Genomic DNA, 20434 nt, shown 5'->3' with positions numbered 1-20434 from the left:
TGTTCGTTTTAGGAACATGTAGAGCCTCAAACCGATCATTTAGGGTCTTGACGAAGAAGTCTGACCATCTTATAGGTGGGCGTCCACGTGATCTTTTGATGTCTCGTGGAATCCAATCAGTAATGGCTCTAGTCCAGCGGTTGTCTGTAAACCTCATTACGTGTCCAGCCCATCTGATTTTTGATGTCTTGGCAAATGAGACAGCGTCTCTGATTCTTGAGCGTTGACGAAGATCAGAACTCCGGATTCTATCTCTCATTTGAGTGAATCGTGATATTCCAAGCATAGTTCTTTCGATTCCTCTTTGCGAGACCCGAATAGCGTTCTCATCCCGTTTTCGTAGGGTCCAGGTCTCTGAGGCATACGTTAATGCAGGAAGAACAGTGGAATCAAAGAGATGTGCTCGTAGCTGGAGGTTCTTTGTCCTTTTAGTTATTTCTTCAATGCTCTTGAAGGCATTCCAAGCCGCTCTCTTCCTCCTGCGCAACTCAGGTGCCAGGTCATTCATCATGTTGACTTCTCGACCTAGGTATATATAACTGTTGCATTCGGAGATGGTGGTTCCGTTGAGAGCGAATGGAGCGTCAGGAACAAGGCTGTTTCTCATAAACATTGTCTTCGCAAGATTCAGCTGTAGTCCGACCTTTCCACATTCACGGTCAAAGTCGTTCAGCATTTGTGCCGCTTGGTTGATGTTTGGTGTTATTAGAACGATGTCATCAGCAAAGCGGAGGTGGTGTAGTTGCCGACCATCTATCTTCACTCCCATGTTTTCCCATTCCAGCCGTCGCATGATGTTCTCGAGGGTGGCACTGAAGAGTTTTGGTGAAATGGTATCACCCTGCCGAACCCCTCTCTTGATTTGGATGATTACTTCTTTGTAGAATGGTGAGATCTTGGTAGTGAATCCGCAATAGAGCTCACGAAGGATCCTGATGTATTGAGTTTGTACGCCCTGATTGGCTAGGGCTTCTATGACCGCTTCCGTCTCAACAGAATCAAAGGCCTTCTTTAAATCAATGAACGTTAGACAGAGTGGCATCTTGAACTCCCGAGATACCTCAATGAGCTTGGTTACTGTGTGGATATGGTCGATGGTACTGAATCCTTTTCGGAATCCAGCTTGTTCACATGGTTGTCCTTCATCTAGTGTTCTGCTAATCCTATTCAGGATGACTCGAGTGAATAGTTTGTAGATGACAGACAATAGGCAGATTGGGCGATAGTTGCCAATGTCGTGGATGTCTCCTTTCTTGTATAGTAGTACAGTCTTGCTGGTTTTCCATTGGGATGGAACCTTGCATTCAGACAGGTAGCGTGTGAAGAGTCGAGCCAATGTATTGATGAGTACTGATGGTAAGTTCTTCAGGTGTTCAGGTCTGATCTTGTCTGGGCCAGGTGCTCTTTGTTTCTTTACCGACGAGATGGCATGTTGGATTTCGGAAGGGAGAACATTGGGAACGACATATCCATCATGTGGTATGTGGTATGTGGGCAAGTGGATGTGGCTATTAAAGAGATCTGAGTAGAAGTCATGAATAATCTTCTCCATTGCCCTTCTGGAAGATGTGATAGATCCATCATGATGTCAGAGGGCAGTCATCTTGGTTTTGTAGTTGGTGAAGGACAGGCGGGCATTACGAATGTTTTTCCCAGCTTCTGCTGCATCTACCAGTACTGCTGCTCTCCTGTTTTTGAGGTCATCCTTGATGGCTTCTCTGCACTGTTTTGCCAGTTCGGACGTTTGCTTGTGGTTGCCTGAGGCACGTGCCAAGCCACGTTGGCGAATAAGTTCAAGAGTGTTCGAAGAAAGACGGTTTTTTGTGGTTATCTCTCTCTTGGCATTCCTTGCACAATCATGGAGGTGCTGAATCATTCGATCGTATTCCTCATCAATGTTGTCAATGATGGCATCTTCCCATGTTGCCGCAACAGAGCCAAAGAGTTCCCAGTTGGTGGTTGTTCTGGGAGTCCTCTTCTTAAACCTTGCATTCTTTTCTCCTCATTCTGTGAGGTAGAATTTTGCACGAAGAAGACGGTGGTCTGATCCCGTTTGGAATTTTGGGACAACAGCAACATCGGTTAGGCAAAACCGCCGATTGAATATGATGTGGTCTATTTCATTGTGGAACCGTCCATCGGGAGACTCCCATGTCCAACGTTTAGATTCAGTCTTTTGGAATTGTGAGTTACCATGGAAGGTTTTGGTTGAAATATATAATATATATAAAATATATAATATTTTATATATTTTAAAATATAATATTTTGTATATTATATATTTATACCATATATTTTATATATTTTAAATATATATAAAATATTACCAAATTACACAACGAAAACCAAGCCAATCAATAAAAAATGGGTAAAATACATGAATAGACACATTTCAAATATAATATATAGATCGTCCATAGACACATGAAAAAATCTATCATTTTTAATTATTAAGGCAATGCAAATCAAAATGACATGAGATATTGCATCACACAGTGAGAACGGCCTACATCTAAAATACAGTATTGGTCAGGATGTACATAAAAAGATACTCTAGCATACTGCTATGAAGTAAATTGATGTAATCTCCCTAGAAAATGGTATGGAAAGTTTAAAAAATAAATACATATATATTTATATACATATATATGTGTATATATATATTTTTGATTTGGGGGACACAACTGACAATACTCAGGGGTTACTCCTGGCTCTGCACTCAGGAATTACTCCTGATGGTACTCAGGGGATTATATGGGAAGCCAGAGAACAAACCTGGTTTGGTCACATGCAAGGCAAGAGCTCTCCTCACAGTATTATCACGACAGCCCCATTCTTAAAATATTCGAGTGATGGGCCAGAGTTGTAGCTGAGAACTAGAAAGCATATCGTGCATGTATTTGATCTCAGGCACCAAAATAAATAAATATAAAATTAAGGAACAAAAATTCCATATGGCATTGTACTAAAACTTTTAAGCACACTAATTTGAAGGATACTGGTACCCCTGTGTTCAGAGCAGTATTATTCACAATAACCAAAAACACAAAATACACTTAAATATCTATCAAGAGATCACTGGATAAAAGAAAACGAGGCCTATGTAATCAGGGAAACACTATTTTACCATTAAACATGACGTTGTGTCTGATGGGACAAAACGGATGAAACTCAAGGAGATTATGCTAAGTAAGTAGGGAAGTGAATGAGAGTAAGTTGGGCATTTTACTCACTCATGGAATAGGAATAAGTAAAGGAAATAAGCTGTCAAGAACAACAAGAATCTTAGCTTCTGTGAAAACTCTGGGTTACCAGGAAGAAGGAGAAGGAAAGTTAGGGGAACGAGTAAAAGGATATTTTTGATGGATGAGAGTGGTGAGAGTTTCAGAGAAGTTGCAAAATTAATTTACCCTTGAATTCTATATTACTATAAATCCTTAGCATTCTATATTATTGTAAATTAATGATAAACCACTGTCACTGTCACTGTCTTCCCATTGTTCATCGATTTGCTCAAGCGGGTCCAGTAACGTCTCCATTGTGAGACTTGTTGTTACTGTGTTTGGTAATACTGTACTGGTAAAACTTACAAAAATTTACACATGGGTAAAAATTATTTAAAATAAATTAAGTTTTATCCCCATAGGAGCTGATTTTTAGGTAGAAGGACATTCAACTAGGTAGCTGAAATACAATTTTAGATGTCACTAATATTCTGAGTCAGGTTGTAATGGATGCACACAGTCACAAGGATGAAGTTGCAGATTTATATTTTAGGAAAAGACCTGTCTGTGTGTATGTGCATGTTTGTGTGTGTTGATTTTTAGGTCACACATGGCAGTGCTCAGAATTTATTCTTGGTTCTGTGCTCAGGGATCACTTCCAGTGGTGTTGGAGATTGAACTAGAATTGTGTAAAGCAAGGCAAGTGCTTTAACCTCTGTACAGATACTTCTATCTGTCTCAAAGAATTTTTTTTTCCCCTTTATTTTATTTTATTTTTTTTAAAGTTGTAGATTTACAATTTTTTGTGCTTTGGTTTCAATTATACAATGATCAGATACCCATCCCTCCACCAGTGCCCATTTTCCACCACCATGGATAATATCCCTCCCACCCCCATCCCCCCATCCCCCCGTCTCTGTGGCAGGGCAATCCCCTGTGTTCTCTCTCTCCTTTTGGGTGTTGTGGTCTGCAAAAGAGGCATTGAGTGGCAAACATGTTCAGTCCATAGTCTACTTTCGACATGCATCTCCCCTCCTGGGAGGATCCTCCAAACATCCTTTATTTGGTGCTCCCTTCTCTATCTGAATAGCCCTTTCCTCTAGGATACCCGGCTGGCCTCTAAGTTATGGAGTAATCCTCCTGGTGCTGATCTCAGCTATTCTTGGGTATTAATCTCATACTTTGTTACTTTATATCCCCCAGATGAATGCAATCTTTCTATGTCTATCCCTCTCTTTCTGACTCATTTCGCTTAGCATGATACTTTCCATATTGTACCACTTGTATGTAAATTTCATGACTTCATCTTTTCTAAGAGCTACATAGTACTCCATTGTGTAGATGTACCAAAGTTTCTTTAACCAGTCATCTGTTCTTGGGCATTCAGGTTTCTTCCAGTTTCTGGCTATTGTAAAGAGGGCTGCAATGAACAAACAAGTGCAGATGTCACTTCGACTATACATTTTTGCCTCTCTGGGATATATTCCCAGGAGTGGTATTGCTGGGTCAAATGGGAGCTCAATTTCTAATTTTTTGAGAATCGTCCATACTGTTTTCCAGAAGGGCTGAACCAGTGGACATTCCCACCAACAGTGAAGGAGTGTCCCTTTCTCGCCACATCCACGCCAGCATCGGTTGCTTTTGTTCTTTTGAATGTGGGCCAGTCTCTGAGGTGTGAGATGGTATCTCATTGTGGTTTTGATCTGCAACTCCCTGATGATTAATGATGTAGAGCATTTTCTCATGTGCTTTTTTGCCATTCGGATTTCTTCTCTCAAAGAATTTTTTATATGTAGGCAGAGTGTGGGAGTTGAGCCATGTCTTACAGAGGCTGAGGGGTTATTGGTAATGTTCAGAGGTCCAAGGGTCATGATGGAGATTCAGTGTCAATGGGATGCCAGGACAGCAAACAAGTGACTTAACCACTGTGCTCTCTCCAGCTTCTTGTGTTTTTGTGTTTAAGGGGAAATAGTAGGAGAAAGATAATGAAAGGAAAGTTTCAGATAAAGGTGACTAGTGATTGAGAATATTTTGTGGAATTTCAGCATGGAGTATGGTTTTGGAAAGAAAATGAGTGGGGTTTGGGTATGACAGATTATATCATAACAAATATATATGTATATATATAAAATCTGTCATTTGTTATGTTATATGTTACATATTTGTTATGATATAATCTCTGTCATTGGCATTCACCTGTGCCCCAATTACATTTTTCCAAAAATCTCTTATAGGGACCAATCAATTCTGGTCACCCCATGTACTCTGATTCTCTTGGATAAAGGCTTCCCGGTAATTAGAAAAGAAGGTGATTCCCAGGAAAGGTGATAGTATGTATTATAAAGAAAAGTCTTTTTCAGACATATTAATCCTCTCTTTGCCTACAAAGACATATTTTCAAGGATCATTCAGCATTTATACATGATTGTTTCTATGTCCTAACGTTGTTAATACATTATGTTTCAGAATCTGCTACTCTGTTCACAGCAGTTCTGAAGCAAAAGCTATCAGAATAAACAATGAAAATAAACCAGCAGTAAAATATTATGAAAAATCTAATAGAAATTAATGTATATTTAGTGGAAAAGAAAATGAGATATAAAATCAATGTGTTCTGTCTGTTTATAAATTGTGATTTATTCATATCCTCCAACACTTTGATAAGAATTCTCATTATAATTTGCCATTTCCACATATTTACACTGTGTTGTGATTTATATTTAAAAAAACACAGAATACATTTTTGAGGGGAAAGCATTACTATTTTAGATAAAATTTAAGAGCATGAATATTTGTATATGTTAAAATTATTAATTTATATCTAAATAATATCTAAATAATATTCTTTTTATAGCCTCTTATCTTTGTTGGAGTGATAGCAATAGCACAGCCGGTAGGGTGTTTGCCTTGCATGCAGCCGACCCGGGTTCGATTCCTCAGTCCCTCTCGGAGAGCCCAGCAAGCTATGGAAAGTATCCAGCCTGCATGGCAGAGCCTGGCAAGCTCCCCATGTCATTCTCAATATGCCAAAAACAGTAACAAGTCTCACAATGGAGAGGTTACTGGTGCCCACTCGAGCAAATTGATGAACAACTGGAGGACAGTGCTACAGTGCTATAGCCTCTTATCTACTAATTTCTCAAAGCAGTAAATATACAGAACTATTTATCTAAGTTTCTTTCTTTGATATGAACATGATGATGCTTGTGGTTTTTATTTCAACATTTTGTTTTCATGTTTACTTACTTTTGAGGCAAGTTCTCCTGGCTCTTTCTTTTCCAAAAATCCTGGGACCTTTTTAATTTCAGGAAGTTCAAAACTCCATATATATTGCAATATCAGCAACAGATTTCCATAAACAACCATGAAAGGAGAGCTGATCATGGCATATTTTCTTCTGTTACGAATCATCCAAAGAGTGCAGGACCAAATCAACAACACGAAAGTCAACCAGCTGTGATAGGTGATGCTCCAAGCCTTGGGGGAGAGAGGACAAGAAAATAAAAACAATTGTCAACACTTCCTGGTTTTCCAAGTCAAAGATTATTTATAGGAGAAGACTCAGTAATATTAAAAATAGAAAAGAGAGTTATGGTGAATTAATTAAATTTTCCACCTGTTATATAGAGAGACTGGAGAAAAGAAAAAATGATTCTGTTGAGAATGACATTGCTTTTAAACAGACTGGCGGGGAGGAGAGGGGTCTTCAGTTGAAATGGTTTCTTTCCTGTACTAAACATCTCCATTGTAATCTTATTTTGCAGCATTAAAAACTATCTTTTCTCCCCTTCACAACCCCTACCCTGCCTTCTACCCCCTGCCCTGCTCAAAATAACTTGTCATTAGCCATTATTTAAAAGTAATGAGCAAGTACATCTCTTACTCATGTAGCTGATGCAGCTGTGGGAATAGTATTTTTAGGAATCATGAAGATAAGTGTTCTCTGGGTTTCCGAGAGCAATTGTAGCAAGTTATCTAAAAGGATATGCATGACAGAAATTACAAAATTAACATGAAATGTTAACATGCTATGTTAGGACTCTGCACACCCCTTAGTGTTCAGTTAATTTAAGGGTCAATTTCAGCTTCTGTTCTGAAAGGGCAGTGATAGAAGAGTCATCAGACCGTTTAACAAATGATACAGATCTTTTGTCCACATTAGTTTTTCAAAGTATCAGAGCTATATCTAAAAGATTAGCTACAAGAATTATCTATAAATCAAGCTCAAAAGTAGTATTAACATCAGGAAATATATCTCTTAACACAACATGTTGCCAAATCTTTGTGAAAAAACCTTTAGGAAAATGTTCTAGATGTTTGGGGCTAATTGAAATCAATCATATTCTTGAATGCCATGAATCATCAAGAGTTCATTGTAAAATTCAAAATATTTTCTCAGTCTGTTTTTCTTCCAGAATGTAGATGAGAATGAAGATAAAGTAAGTCAGCATAGAACAAACAATTTTATCTCAGCAATTCACAAACTTGCCCTAAAGCATAGGTAAATTTTTAAGTGATGACTTGCTTTAAGTTGCTGGCTAAAACTTATGAGAAGTACAAATTTAAAAGGAAATTGTTTTATTAAAATTAAAATAATAAATGCTAATTATTGATAAATGAGTTTTTTCACAATAGTGTTACTTCTTGAAAACAGTGGTCTTTAAAGCTTAGATAATATTTAAAGTGTTTACAGTTAATGATGTGTGAATACTTGAGTGATCAATGAGACTGTTAAACCAAGAAAATCATGTACTCCCAAACTGTTGTTAGCTCCTTGAAGTCTGCTCTATTCCTAGTCTATTTCCTCTCAAATAATTCTGAGAAGCACAGACTATTCAAGTTATTTTCCTCAAAGTCATATCATGTCTTCAAAATATTGACTCATTGACAGAAAGAGCGGGATAGACACAGAAAGATTTCATTCATCTGGGGAATATAAAGCAACAAAAAGGGAGACTAACACCCAGGAATGGCTGAGATTAGTACCAGGAATTTTGCTCCATGACTTGAAGGCCAGCCACGCGTGCTAGGTGAAAAGGAAGCTCAGATAGAGAAGAGAGCACCAAATAAAGGGTGTTGTGAGGACCCTCCCAGGGTGGGAGAAGCATGCTAAAAGTAGTCTATAGACCAAACATGATTGCCACTAAATGCCTCTCTTGCAAAACACAGTACCCAAAAGAAGAGAGAGAGAACAAGGGGGAATGCCCTGCCACAGAGGCAGGGTGGGATGGGGGGGGGGGGGATGGAGTGGGGGAGGGATGCTGGGTTGCTGGGACCCGTGGTGGTGGAGGCTGGGCACTGGTGGAGGTTACTTGATCATTGTATAACTGAAACCCAAGCACAAAAATTTATAAGTCTATAACTGTAGCTCATGGTGTTTCACTAATAAAAAAATAAAAAATAAAAAAATATAAATTAAAAAAATATTGACTCATTGATTTCAACTAAAGCCATTGATAATTGCTCTAAGTGACTGCTCTAAGTCGTGGGAGAAAAAGCACTAAATTTAACGGGTCACTTTTTAAAAGTTGGATGTAAAGGAAAACCATGAGACAGTGAGTTGGGAACATTCTCATATACTGTAGCAGTATAGCACTGTCCTCTTGTTGTTCATCGATTTGCTCAAGCAGGCCCAGTAATGTTTCCACTGTGAGACTTGTTGCTGTGTTTGGCATATCAAATACATCAGGGGTAGCTTGCCAGGCTTTGCCCTGTGGTTAAGATACTGTCAGTAGCTTGCCGGGCTCTCTGAGAGGGGCGGAGGAATCGAACCCAGGTGCATGCAAGGCAAATGTCCTACCCACTGTGCTATCACTCCAGCCCATTCTCATATACTAATATGTACAAATACATTGTCTCCTAGGTCATAAAAAAGGGTAATATTGGGTAGAAGTGTTTCATGCTGGTTCCAGAATAAAATCCTTTATGCTTTAGGGACTCTTAATAATTAAATCTGGGTAATGGACAGCATTACATTCTCCTTTGAAGTTGACAATAAACATCAAAGAAAATAAAAGTCTTGGAAGACCTTCAGGATATTTCCTTTTGGCTCTGACGACAGCGTCTGGCATTTTATAGACTCCACAGAAAACATTTTGGGTACATTGATGTACGCAAAAACATGAAGTTTTGTCTGATTTAACTGTTTCTTTAATTTGTATTTTAGAGTAAATACATTTATCATTCCACTAGAGTTGTCGTCTCAGGACTTTTGTTTCTGCCTGATTAAACTGCTGCACTGGGGGCTTTCCGCAGAAGGAAGACAAGTTAAAAACATTGATTTTGTAGCTCTATTAGAACAACAGAAATAGCACCAGACAAGGGCTTGTTTCTAATGAAGGATATGATCTTCTGGGTATTTTTTAAGATAATTTTTTTCTATTAAATAAAAAATGTATTTTCATAGTATTTTATTTAAAGTGCTTTAATTAAAAAAGAGGCCAAACTTAACTGGCTTATTTTTAGAATAAAAAACCTGTATATTATTTTGAGTTTAGAATCACAATTCTTCATCACATTTATCATAAGCTTGCTGTTTAAGGAAAGGAATTGTGTTGCAGTTTAAATTAAAGATTCAAATGGGTAAAGATAGTCTATAAGCAGAAACTTTTAATATAAAACAAGTAAAGGCCCTCCCGCTGATCGTCGATTTGCTCGAGTGGGCCCAGTAACGTCTCCATTGGAAACTTTGTTGTTACTGTGTTTGACATATCGAATACTCTCGGTAGCTTGCCCGGAGTCAGGGCTATGGTGTAAAATCTTAGTGACTATATTTAAAACACAGCATTGCATACTAGAAAGTCAGACTTGCATATTTGAAGGTCAATCTTAACATTTTTTGTCACAGAAAATTTATATCTATTTGGGGGTGATTTCTCCTAAGCTGATTCATTGGTGATCATTCTACAGTATATAAAATGATCATATGTTGTGGTCATTTGATCATTTTACAGTATATACTTATACAGGAACAGTACACTAGACTGAAACTAGGAGATGTGACACTTGTGATATTGACCTATGATATGTAACTTTCAAAGAAGTCATAAGTGGTTCTACATGGGAAGTATATGCTAAGTGAAATGAGTCAGAAAGAGGGATAGACAAAGAAAGATCACACTCCTTTGTGGAATATGGGAGGCTAACACCCAAGAATAGTTGAGATAAGTACCAGAGTTTGCTCCATGGCTTGGAAGCCGTCAGACAATTCTGGGGTGGGTGGGGGGAAGCAGCTTAGGTAGAGAAGGGAACACCAGATAAAGGGAACAGCACGCTCAGGATGGGAGATGCGTGCTGAAAGTAGACTACAGACCAAACACGATGGCCACTCAATACCTGCATTGCAAACCACAACACCTTAAAGGAAAGAGAGAGCAAAAGTGAATGCTTTGCCACAGAGGTAGGGTGGGGCAGGGGGGCGGGAGGGCTACTGGGATCATTGGTGGTGGAGTATGAGCACTGGTGGAGGAATGGGTACTCTATCACTGTATAACTGAAACCCAAGCACAAAAGTTTGTAAGTCTACAACTGTAACCCATGGGTTTAACTAATAAAAATTATTTTTTTTAAAAAGAAGTAATCTTTAAATTGAGGAAGCTTCTTTTCCCCAATCCTCAAGTGTATTGAGTTACATACAGATTCACTTGGGGGACATGCTAACTGAATAACTGGTCATACTTTGTTTAAGTATTATTTTCAAGCCGAAGAACATTTTTATTTTTTTTTATTATCAAAGTTGTCCAATTTGGGGGCTTGAAGGAGAGAGCAATGGGCAGAATGCTCATTTTGCTTGCTGCAGACCTGGGTACCCAGGACCTCTTATGGCCCCTCAAGCCCCACCAGAAATGATTCCTTAGTACCAGAAGTTAGCTTTGAAAAACACTGGCTGTGGGTTCCCCAAAACCAAAATAAAGTTGTCCATGGCATTTTAGCATTTCCCACAAGATTTGGAAGAGATAATATTAAATAAGTTCTTGAGAAAAAAGTTTTTAAAGAAAGAATAGGTGTTGAACCTTTTTAATCTTCCATCTATAGGCCAAAGAACTATATTTTAAGTTTAATTTTTATTTAGACTACTTTTACAATTGTAATGAAAGAAAAAAAAGGGATAATAGAAACTACACCCTTTGTAGCGTAGAAACATATATCAAACAAGGGCTCAAAACGGGAAGAAACTCTAGGGAATTCTGACTGGTTGATGCTCATATGCACTGTGTTGATAAAAGCTGTATTTTAGTTAAGATGGAAAATATTATTTAAATATAAGATATGGATATGACCCCCATTATAAAATATATTTGTAACATGTTCTTTGGATCACCTTTAATATCATTTAGAAAATCTATCCAATATATCCTTTTAAAATGGCAAAATACAGAACAGTCTGGTTTGATAAATTGAAGTCAGAGAGATATATTACTTAGAAAAAACATCAAGATTTAAAGAGAGTAAGATTTGAAATCTGTATTATAAGATTCAATCATTAACTGTTAAGATATTGGGAAGCTTACTTTGTTTTATTTTATTTTTTTGCTTTTTGGGTAACACCCAGAAATGCACAGGGATTACTCCCGACTCTGCACTCAGGAATTACTCCTGATGGTGCTCGGGCAACCATATGGGATGCTGTGAATCAAACCCAGATAAGCCATGTGCAAGGCAAACGATCTGCCTGTTGTGCTATCACTCCAGCCCCAGGAAGCTCACTTTGAACAGAAGATTTTGCAAACCATTTCTCTAGCACCTAACATTTGTCTCATACATACCATCATAGCAATAAGGGCACAGATGTAACTTTGTTTCATAATAAACTGGAACACAGAGACCATGGCATGAACTTTAACACTTTTCTTCTCCTCAAAGCTTCTTTCCTCTTCATATTCCTCTTTGTCATCCTCTTCCTCCTCTTTTTTTTCTACAAGGACATAATTATACATTATGCCACAATTCATGCAAATATGCGGATTCTGTATAAATGTCCCAACCAGCGCAGCTTGTGAGTGGCTTTAGCACAGCCTTATACTTAAGGCTTCAGAGTTTATTTGAAGTAACAAAGCCTTTAGAATGAAAACCAGATTTATAGATTCTTCCTAGGAAGGGTAATGGGATCTAACAGTTAGAAACTGCAGCAAGAAAATCTCAGTTAGAGAGGATACAGAGACAGCTGCTAAATGATCCTATGATCAATACTTCATCACACCCATGCACTTGCATTAACCCTCTCCTCTCTCCTGAGTATGGTGCAGTATTTTTGATGCACTTCTAAAAACTAGAGTACTCAAAGGGATGGAACAGTACCCTTGAGTAAGTTAAAGAAGACTGTAGCTTCTCTTTGAGCATTTTCTCTCATTTTCAATCACTGGTTTTGAGGGCAATCTGCTGCTTGTTGTGAACTGCTTGAGGAAGAGACCTATATGGCAAGGAACTGAAGCTCTGACCAACAGTTTTCAAGCTCTTGAGGCTAATGTTTTATTGCCATGATAATGGGCATGGAAGGAGATTCTCCTGGGGCAAGTCCTCAGACAACCCTATGGCAGTTTAGCTTTTCCTTCCTGGAGACTCTGAGTCAGAGGAAGTCAAGCATGGTGCCCCCATCCTTGAGCCACAGAAATCCTAAAGAAATGTTTGAAGACAATAATTTAGGATATTGTCTAGTAATAGACAATTAATACAAAGAGGAAACTGAGCATGAAATTGTAAAGATGCAGAAAACCAGAAAACTGACCAATCACTTTGCTAGCATGAGCTCAGAGACCCAGAAAAAATATTGGATGATGTAACAATTGGTACTGCTGAATAGATGCACAGTTAGGAAAGAATAGTCAAATATGCCTAAAAATGATGAGAAAAAGCAAGTTAGAGCAACCTTCATGCATTAACAATGCAGATTAGATAGTTGATTACAATTTGCTAAAGGTAATACAGTATAAGACAACTCTAACTTTCATTCCTCACAAAAAAGTTAAAAATCTATTACAGTTTCATAGTCGCTTTTCAACTTGCTGTTTTTGCCATAGTAGTTCTGTGGTCTGTGACAGGATTGGTGACAACAGTCCAGCCTTGTAAATATGAAGAACAAACAGTATCTCCAAGTAGTCACTTTCTTCAAGGCATTCCAGAAATTTCCATTTTTAGTCAGGGCCATATATTTTTAACTATCGGTTACTATTTATTCTCTCTTCTTTTATTAAAAAAGAAAATTCTGGGACTGAAGAGATAGTACAGTGGGTAGGGTGCTTTCCTTGCCTACAGCTGATGGGTTTGATCCTGGCATCCCATACGGTCCCCTAAGAACTACCAGCCGTAATTCCTGAGTGCAGAGCTAGGAGTCACCCCTGAGCATCACTGCGTATGGCTCCAAAACAAAACAAAACAAAAAAGAAAAATCCATGAAGGTGTAAAAAATGGGGGTAGATCTCCTCCTCCAGTCAATCAATTAATCATCTCTAGTAACAGTCCATTTTACTTAAACATATTAAACCAAGAAAGAGGTCTGGTTCAAGTTTGGGCTTTTTTTCTGTTTTATAATAGATAAAGGAGACTTTATTTTATTTATTTTTATTATTATTATTTTTTTTGGTGTGCTGAGGGGACAGAGTCAGGCAAGATTCAAGTGCAAGGTAAGTGCTTTACTGCTGAGCTACCTTCCCAGCCCAACAAAATATCCCACCACTAACCTGTAATACTGTTAACCCGCATTATAACATCAAATTATATCGAAAGACTAAAATGTATGTATATATATATGGTATATATACTGACATATGTACATGTAAGTATACCACTATAGATAAGGTATTATATTCAAAATATATTTTTTTTTAAAAGTGAGCATTGATTTTGCAGCTCATTCTGCATATAAGAACAGAACATACACAGCAATATGTTGGAGCAAAATACAGGCATAATATAGGGAAATAAGTTTACTCAGACTGACCATGGAGGGCAATACTTCTGTCAGAAAAGGAGCTAAATTCAGTGAACAGAAGAGAGATGGCAAGTTTTTGAATAGGAGGAAAGGGGTATGAGCCCAGAACGGGTTCCTCACCCGAGGTGTCATCAGAGGGCTCCCAGCGGTACTGCGGGGTGGAGTACAGGTCGGCTTTGGCAGGCCCATTCTCAATGGGCAGACTGGGGTGGATGGTGTGGTAATCCACGGGATTGCCATTCACAGTCACCAGAAGGCCCTGGAAGGGAGCATGGAACAAAGGCACACTTGTGAGAGCAACTGCACTTTTCCTGCCTAGCTCTTTTGCCCTCTCCCTGAGGTGGGGCAGGCAGAGCTCAGCAGTAAAGGCTGAGCAACTCTTTTGACTGTCCTTGGGCATAGAAATCCTGCAGTCTCTCTCCAATCTGTTCTCCACAGTGCAGTGAATACCATTTTGTCTTCCTGTTTAACACCACACAATGTACCATGTTCCCCATATTTGAAGTGAAAACTCTTTTATGTCAATACTTTGTGCTCTAAGTGCAATTTCTTTCTTTCTCCCAAGTCAAATTTGGTTTTGCAAATTTTGAGATATAAACATATACAAGCACATATGAACATGTATGTGTATTTCTGGACATGCAAAACTTATTAGTTATTATGTAATTGGCATATATTCCAAGCAGAATGATTTTTTAAAAGTGTTTTTTGAAAGTTTAAATACATTTTGCGTGATTATATTCAAGTTCATACTACGTGAGTTAATACTTTAACAGCCCCCCAAAACATATGTAATTTCAGCAAGAAATTATTTTAAAACTTTTGGAAATTTTGTCAACAGATAATTTAAATATAATTAAGAAGATAATTCTATTTATGATACTTTTACATCACTTACACAAATATAAATGATAATTCTAAGGATATACTAACATCAGATGGTTTGTAGTCATCTTGGGTCATTGACAAAAGCTGCAAAAAGCAATGCAAGACAGCATGTTAATATGTAAGCTGAATGTTAATGTTCTTATAAATATACATGTTATCAAGTGTTGCCTGAATATTTTTTCAGTAGCAGATGCAGAGATAAGACATGCGAGAGAAATGGATTAGCACGGAGGGTCAGGCATCGCTCAGGCTCATGACCCTCCTGCTAATTCATTTCTCTTGCATGTTTTATCTCTGCATCTCCGACCAAAAGAATATTTACACAACAATCAAGTATTTCTTTGTATATGTATATGTGTGTATAAATGCATGTATATATGTATGTATACATATATACACATACACACATATTCTCTTTAATCTCATGCTGTTATGTTAAAAGTGCCATGCAAGAATATAAAAAGAAAAATAATGGAACTGGATATTTCTGTTTATTATAATTATTCCCTAGCTTCTGATATTAGTTTATATTTAAGACACCAATGAGCAGTCATAAGCCATACATAAGCTGAATAATAAAGTTGATTGTTTTTCAGGAGTTTTGTTCTTGTGGAATAATTTCATTTGTTTTGTAACCCTCTGAGACATTAGCACAATCATAAAAGTATTTATTTTTTACAAATAGAAGCTTCATAATAGTGAAAAATAATTTCTTGCAGAATTTAAGATTTTTTAAATATTTTTGCATACTCTGTAAAGATAATTATTATATGAAAGTTCTTTTAGATTATATTAGTCTCATGTAGTTTGGGTTATACCAACATAATAAGCCTTTACTGTGTCAATGATTTTCCCACTTTTTGTGAGTCAGGATTCATTTATTTCTTATAATCACTGAGGATCCAAGAGGACCCTATATATCATACTATAAAATTGAGGAATTTAAAGGATTTATTAATTCCTTAAAAATTAAAAACCCATTGGAACAAGAGAGATAATACAATGAATAAGGTGCTTGCTTTGCACATAGCCCAGCTGGGAGTGATCACTGAGTACAGAGCCAACAGGAACCCCTGTGTATCACCAGATATGGCCCACAACACTTCTACAAATTATATGATAGCATAGATCACTTTATTAAATTAGCTAAAATGTAATAAATAGTAAAAAGAGTGACATTCTTTTACACTTTTTTGCATGTCTTTTTCATGCATGACACAAAAGAAGACAAAGAATTTTTGTCTGTTTCTGCATTCTGTTTGTTGTGATATATTGTTTTGTTAAAGTACATGAAAAAAATCTTGCTTCACATAGGTATGTAGCTGGAAAAGTAAGAAGAACTCATTTCAATAGCTTATCCAATAACTGGATAATTTTTGATACTGCACCAAAATCAACAAGTGGTGGTTTCTTGATGATTATTGTAATGTGAAATCTGAAACCATGTCAATGAATTTTCATATGCTGACTCATTAAAACCCACTAATCTTGCACCTTGACTGGATCCTTTACCCACAAACTATAATATCAAGTTGACAAAACAGTTTTATTAATATTGACGCAATTCTTTACTCAATACTTAAAGAACACACTTGTCAGTATCCCTTCTGATATCACAAGACAAGTCCTTAAGTACTAGGAACTTTCCAAGTTTCCAGCTGTGGATACAAATTTTTCTAGTATTCTAATTTTTTAATAGCTCAAATTTTATCACTAGCAAAAAATGTTTTCAGTAAACGCTGTCATTTCTTTTCACCTCATTAGTTGACTGCCAAATAAATACCCACACCTGGACAACCATCTATTAGGTGTGCGGTGGAAACCAGTTAGCTCATCTCACACTTAGTGACTGAGAGCTTTTCATTGGGACAGTTGTCATACTTTAGTGTCAGGCACTTTATGTGATCCTATGACATATAAGGCTGTAATATTTCTTCAGTAAAACTTTAGTCAAACTATTTCTATCAACAGCAATCCCAGTTTGCAGATGGTACTCTATGACCCATAATCAGCATGATCATACAAAAACAGCAAAATAAACTAAGAAATGAAACTTGCTTCTCATTGCTTACTTTTCTTTCGTCGGTCGGGTAATGCGTAGCATACCACAGGCTGCGCCTCCTGTCTGCAGTGATCTGGATGGGACTGCAGGCCAGTGACCTGTCCTCTTCCTTGGTCTTCTCCTCCAGCACCTGAGACACAGAATAGGCCAGGTAATAAACTCTTCTGTTTTGCTTGTTTTGTTTTGGGGCCACAGCCAGTGGTGCTCAGGGCTTATTTCTTACTTTGCACTCATGGATCACTCCTGGTAGGCTCGGGATGCCAGGGAATAAACCCTGATTAGCCACATGTAAAGTAAGTGCCCTAGCTGACCTCAACAAGCTCCTTAGAGTGCTTCTCTCAGCATTTAAGTAAAAGGAGCAAGTTTTTAATCTTAAAGCATATCCTAAAAATTACTTTTTATTTTTTGGCTTAGTCTTGCCCACACGGCAAAGCCTGGCAAGCTACCCGTGATGTATTCGATATGCCAAACACAGTAACAACTGTCACAATGGAGATGTTACTGGGCCTGCTCGATGAACAACGGGAGGACAGTGACAGTGACAGTGATAGTACTATTAATACTAGTTTATCAAGATGATTCTAATACCACACTCACTGCTAGTGTGCCCAGCCCCTCCCTCAAGTTGCCTAGCCCCTCTTCCTCTCCCTTTTCATCTTTTATTTTGCTCAATAGTTACGTTTTAAACATTAATGTATGTGACATATGGGCTTGAATCAAGGCAATCTGAAAAAAAGTAATGACAGAAATGCTTTCGTGTAAGTGATAAACAACCCTATTCCTTCTCAGATTATAAATGAGAGGAGTAGGGCCTTTATCCACCATGTCATGGTAACTATCCACCATGTCTCATATCCATTCTAAATGGAACTGGAGGGGAGCTGCTCAATGGCTTTCAAAAGTAGTGCACAGTTAACACTGGTCAATCTTTAATTAAGAACAGATTAAGGGAATAATTATCTGTGGCTTACACGCTATATTATGCAAGAACACAGTGAAATTGCAACATGGTTGTCTTGCCAAACAAGTTTTTCAAACATTAGACAGCTGATGGAGAAGAGATGATAAAGAATGAGCCCAGACAACAGAACATACTTGGTGCTTCAGTAGTTTCCCAACAAAGATATCCCAACAAAAAGGGCATTAAATCATCATTGATATTAGAGCAGATGGAGGACACTTGATATTATTGCCCAGTTCCTATGTTTCAGTGTGCCAGGCAAGCACACAGATGTGTTGGGTGAGGATTTGTGCTCACCAGGTGGGAGCCCATGTATTAATTTAGGATCTGGGCTGGAGCAATAACACAGTGGGTAGGGCATTTGCCTTGCAAGCGGCCAACCCGGCCGACCTGAGTTTGATTTCTCTGCCCCTCTCGGAAAGCCTGGCAAGCTACTGAGAGTATCTCGCCCGCATGGCAAAGCCTGGCAAGCTACCCTTGATGTATTGGATATGCCAAAAATAGTAACAAGTCTCACAATGGAGAGTTACTGGGCCCTGCTGGAGCAAATCGATGAACAATGGGAAGACAGTGCTCCAGCGCTACGTTGTGTCACCTTCTCTCTTTCTCTCATAAATGTATCATAGCTTTGTAATTCAGAATTTATAGTTGTAGACTAGGTCAATTGGAACTAGCCTACTACTAAGCATCTGTTTTCTATCATGGTGTCAATGAGAAGGTTCTGTGTCCCAGTCCTCTTAAGTACAGAACTTCTGAAATGTTGATGTTAGTGTGAAGTGGGTCATATTCTCTACATGCCCATGATTTGTAACATTTAGATTAACCGCGGATGTGAATATTTCAATTGTCTTCCTAGCTCTCTTCCTTTGTCTCTAGAAAATCTACGGCTGAAGAAACTGTCTCATGGCCCACAGGCTTCACCTTCATGATAGAATGAGAGTTTTAGCACCTACAGTGCAGCTCGAGGGAATCACAGAGCTCAGGGTACGTGAAAATCTGAGTAACTCGAGCCATTTACAGTATTTCTTAACTTGTAATACATCCTCAAAAGATATATATATTTTTTCTATTGGATAAACAGTAACAAGAAGTCTCACAATGGAGATGTTATGGGTGCCTGCTCGAGCAATTTGATGAATAGGAGGACAGTCCTACAGTGCTACAGTGTAAGATTATTTAAATGTAGATGAATAAATCTGTATATGTGTTTGTGGAGGGAAAGAAAGCCATAATCACCATAAGGGTTTTATTGGCACTCTCACATTTTAGAAGAAAATTGAAGGAAACATAACATAAGAATATTTGGATTATGATCCATAATTTTGTTATTATGCAACTTCCATAGTGGTAAAGATGTTATACATGTTATACAAACAATGGGGTGACATCCCTGGGTTTCATTCCTTGGCTTGTGTGAGAAATTGGAAGGAGATTTTACACAGGAAAGAGAACACAGAGCATCTTTCTAAAGGTAGCACTTAAGCAAGGGATGGACAGAGACATGCAGACATGCATCTCACTGAATTTCAGCACACTGTGTACTCTTGGGGGACAGAGAGAGAGAGAGAGAGAGAGAGAGAGAGAGAGAGAGAGAGAGAGAGAGAGAGAGAGAGATTGTGTAATTTTGAAATATAGCCAATAGTTAATAGCAATGAGCCATTTCTTCTGGAGTGTCCAAGTTACTTTGCAGACAAGATCATGAAAACATTAACATTTTTATCTTACGAGGGGTTCCTGAAGCCAGATGCGAATCAGAGTTGCCAACGTATAGTACATCACCAGCAGGAGGATGGGGTTGGCATGATGATACCACGACAGGTCTGGGTTTGCTATGATCTTCCAAGTGCTAGAACAGTCTGTTTGAATAACTGATTTGATACCAAACAACCTGTTTTAAAACAAATAACAATATTTAGAAAGCTGCAATAAATTCTATGTTTCTAACAGAATAGAAACAGTCCTTTGCATATACTCATGTCAATACCTTCAGATATATATGGCTACCATAAATTTTATAAATAGAAATTAGTTTTTATTTCAAAATATAAAACTTACTTAATTTTATCCAAAACTCCTACAGTGCAAGGTTTATTCAAGGTACAGGGAGATTTTGTTTGTGTGTACATACCATTAAAAATAAACATTTCTGATTAGCAAAAAAGTAATGCCCTGTTATAGTCATGGAATATTCTGAATACGTCTTTAAAATTCTAGATTAAAATGTCAATTTCTTTTATGTAGTACAGGGTCCTGAAAACTTTTATATTTGGAATCAAAGTTGAATAGGTTTTGATAAACTTAAATGGTAAGTTTTAATACCAATTTTTCCCTCTTCTTACCCCACAACTGGTACCTAGCAATGACTCATTGAT

General features: G+C 37.8%; 1 protein-coding gene across 2 annotated transcripts in view; it reads right to left on the bottom strand.

Annotated features, from left to right (window-relative positions):
- The window catches only part of PIEZO2 (piezo type mechanosensitive ion channel component 2), a 448793-nt gene that overhangs the window by 97643 nt on the left and 330716 nt on the right, over window positions 1–20434 (bottom strand). For both annotated transcript variants that reach the window (XM_056138121.1, XM_056138123.1), the window contains exons 8-13: window positions 19788–19950; window positions 17112–17231; window positions 15085–15123; window positions 14272–14410; window positions 11990–12138; window positions 6471–6701 (exon numbers count right to left, since the gene is read on the bottom strand). In XM_056138121.1, coding sequence (XP_055994096.1) covers window positions 6471–6701; window positions 11990–12138; window positions 14272–14410; window positions 15085–15123; window positions 17112–17231; window positions 19788–19950 — 841 coding nt within the window. The remainder of the gene's footprint in view (window positions 1–6470; window positions 6702–11989; window positions 12139–14271; window positions 14411–15084; window positions 15124–17111; window positions 17232–19787; window positions 19951–20434) is intronic.

The sequence above is a fragment of the Sorex fumeus genome, unplaced genomic scaffold (genome assembly GCF_029834395.1).
Source record: "Sorex fumeus unplaced genomic scaffold, SorFum_2.1 ptg000128l, whole genome shotgun sequence".
NCBI lineage: Eukaryota > Metazoa > Chordata > Mammalia > Eulipotyphla > Soricidae > Sorex > Sorex fumeus.
Note: the sequence above shows the minus strand (reverse complement) of the source record. Positions and strands in the feature narration are given on the sequence as shown.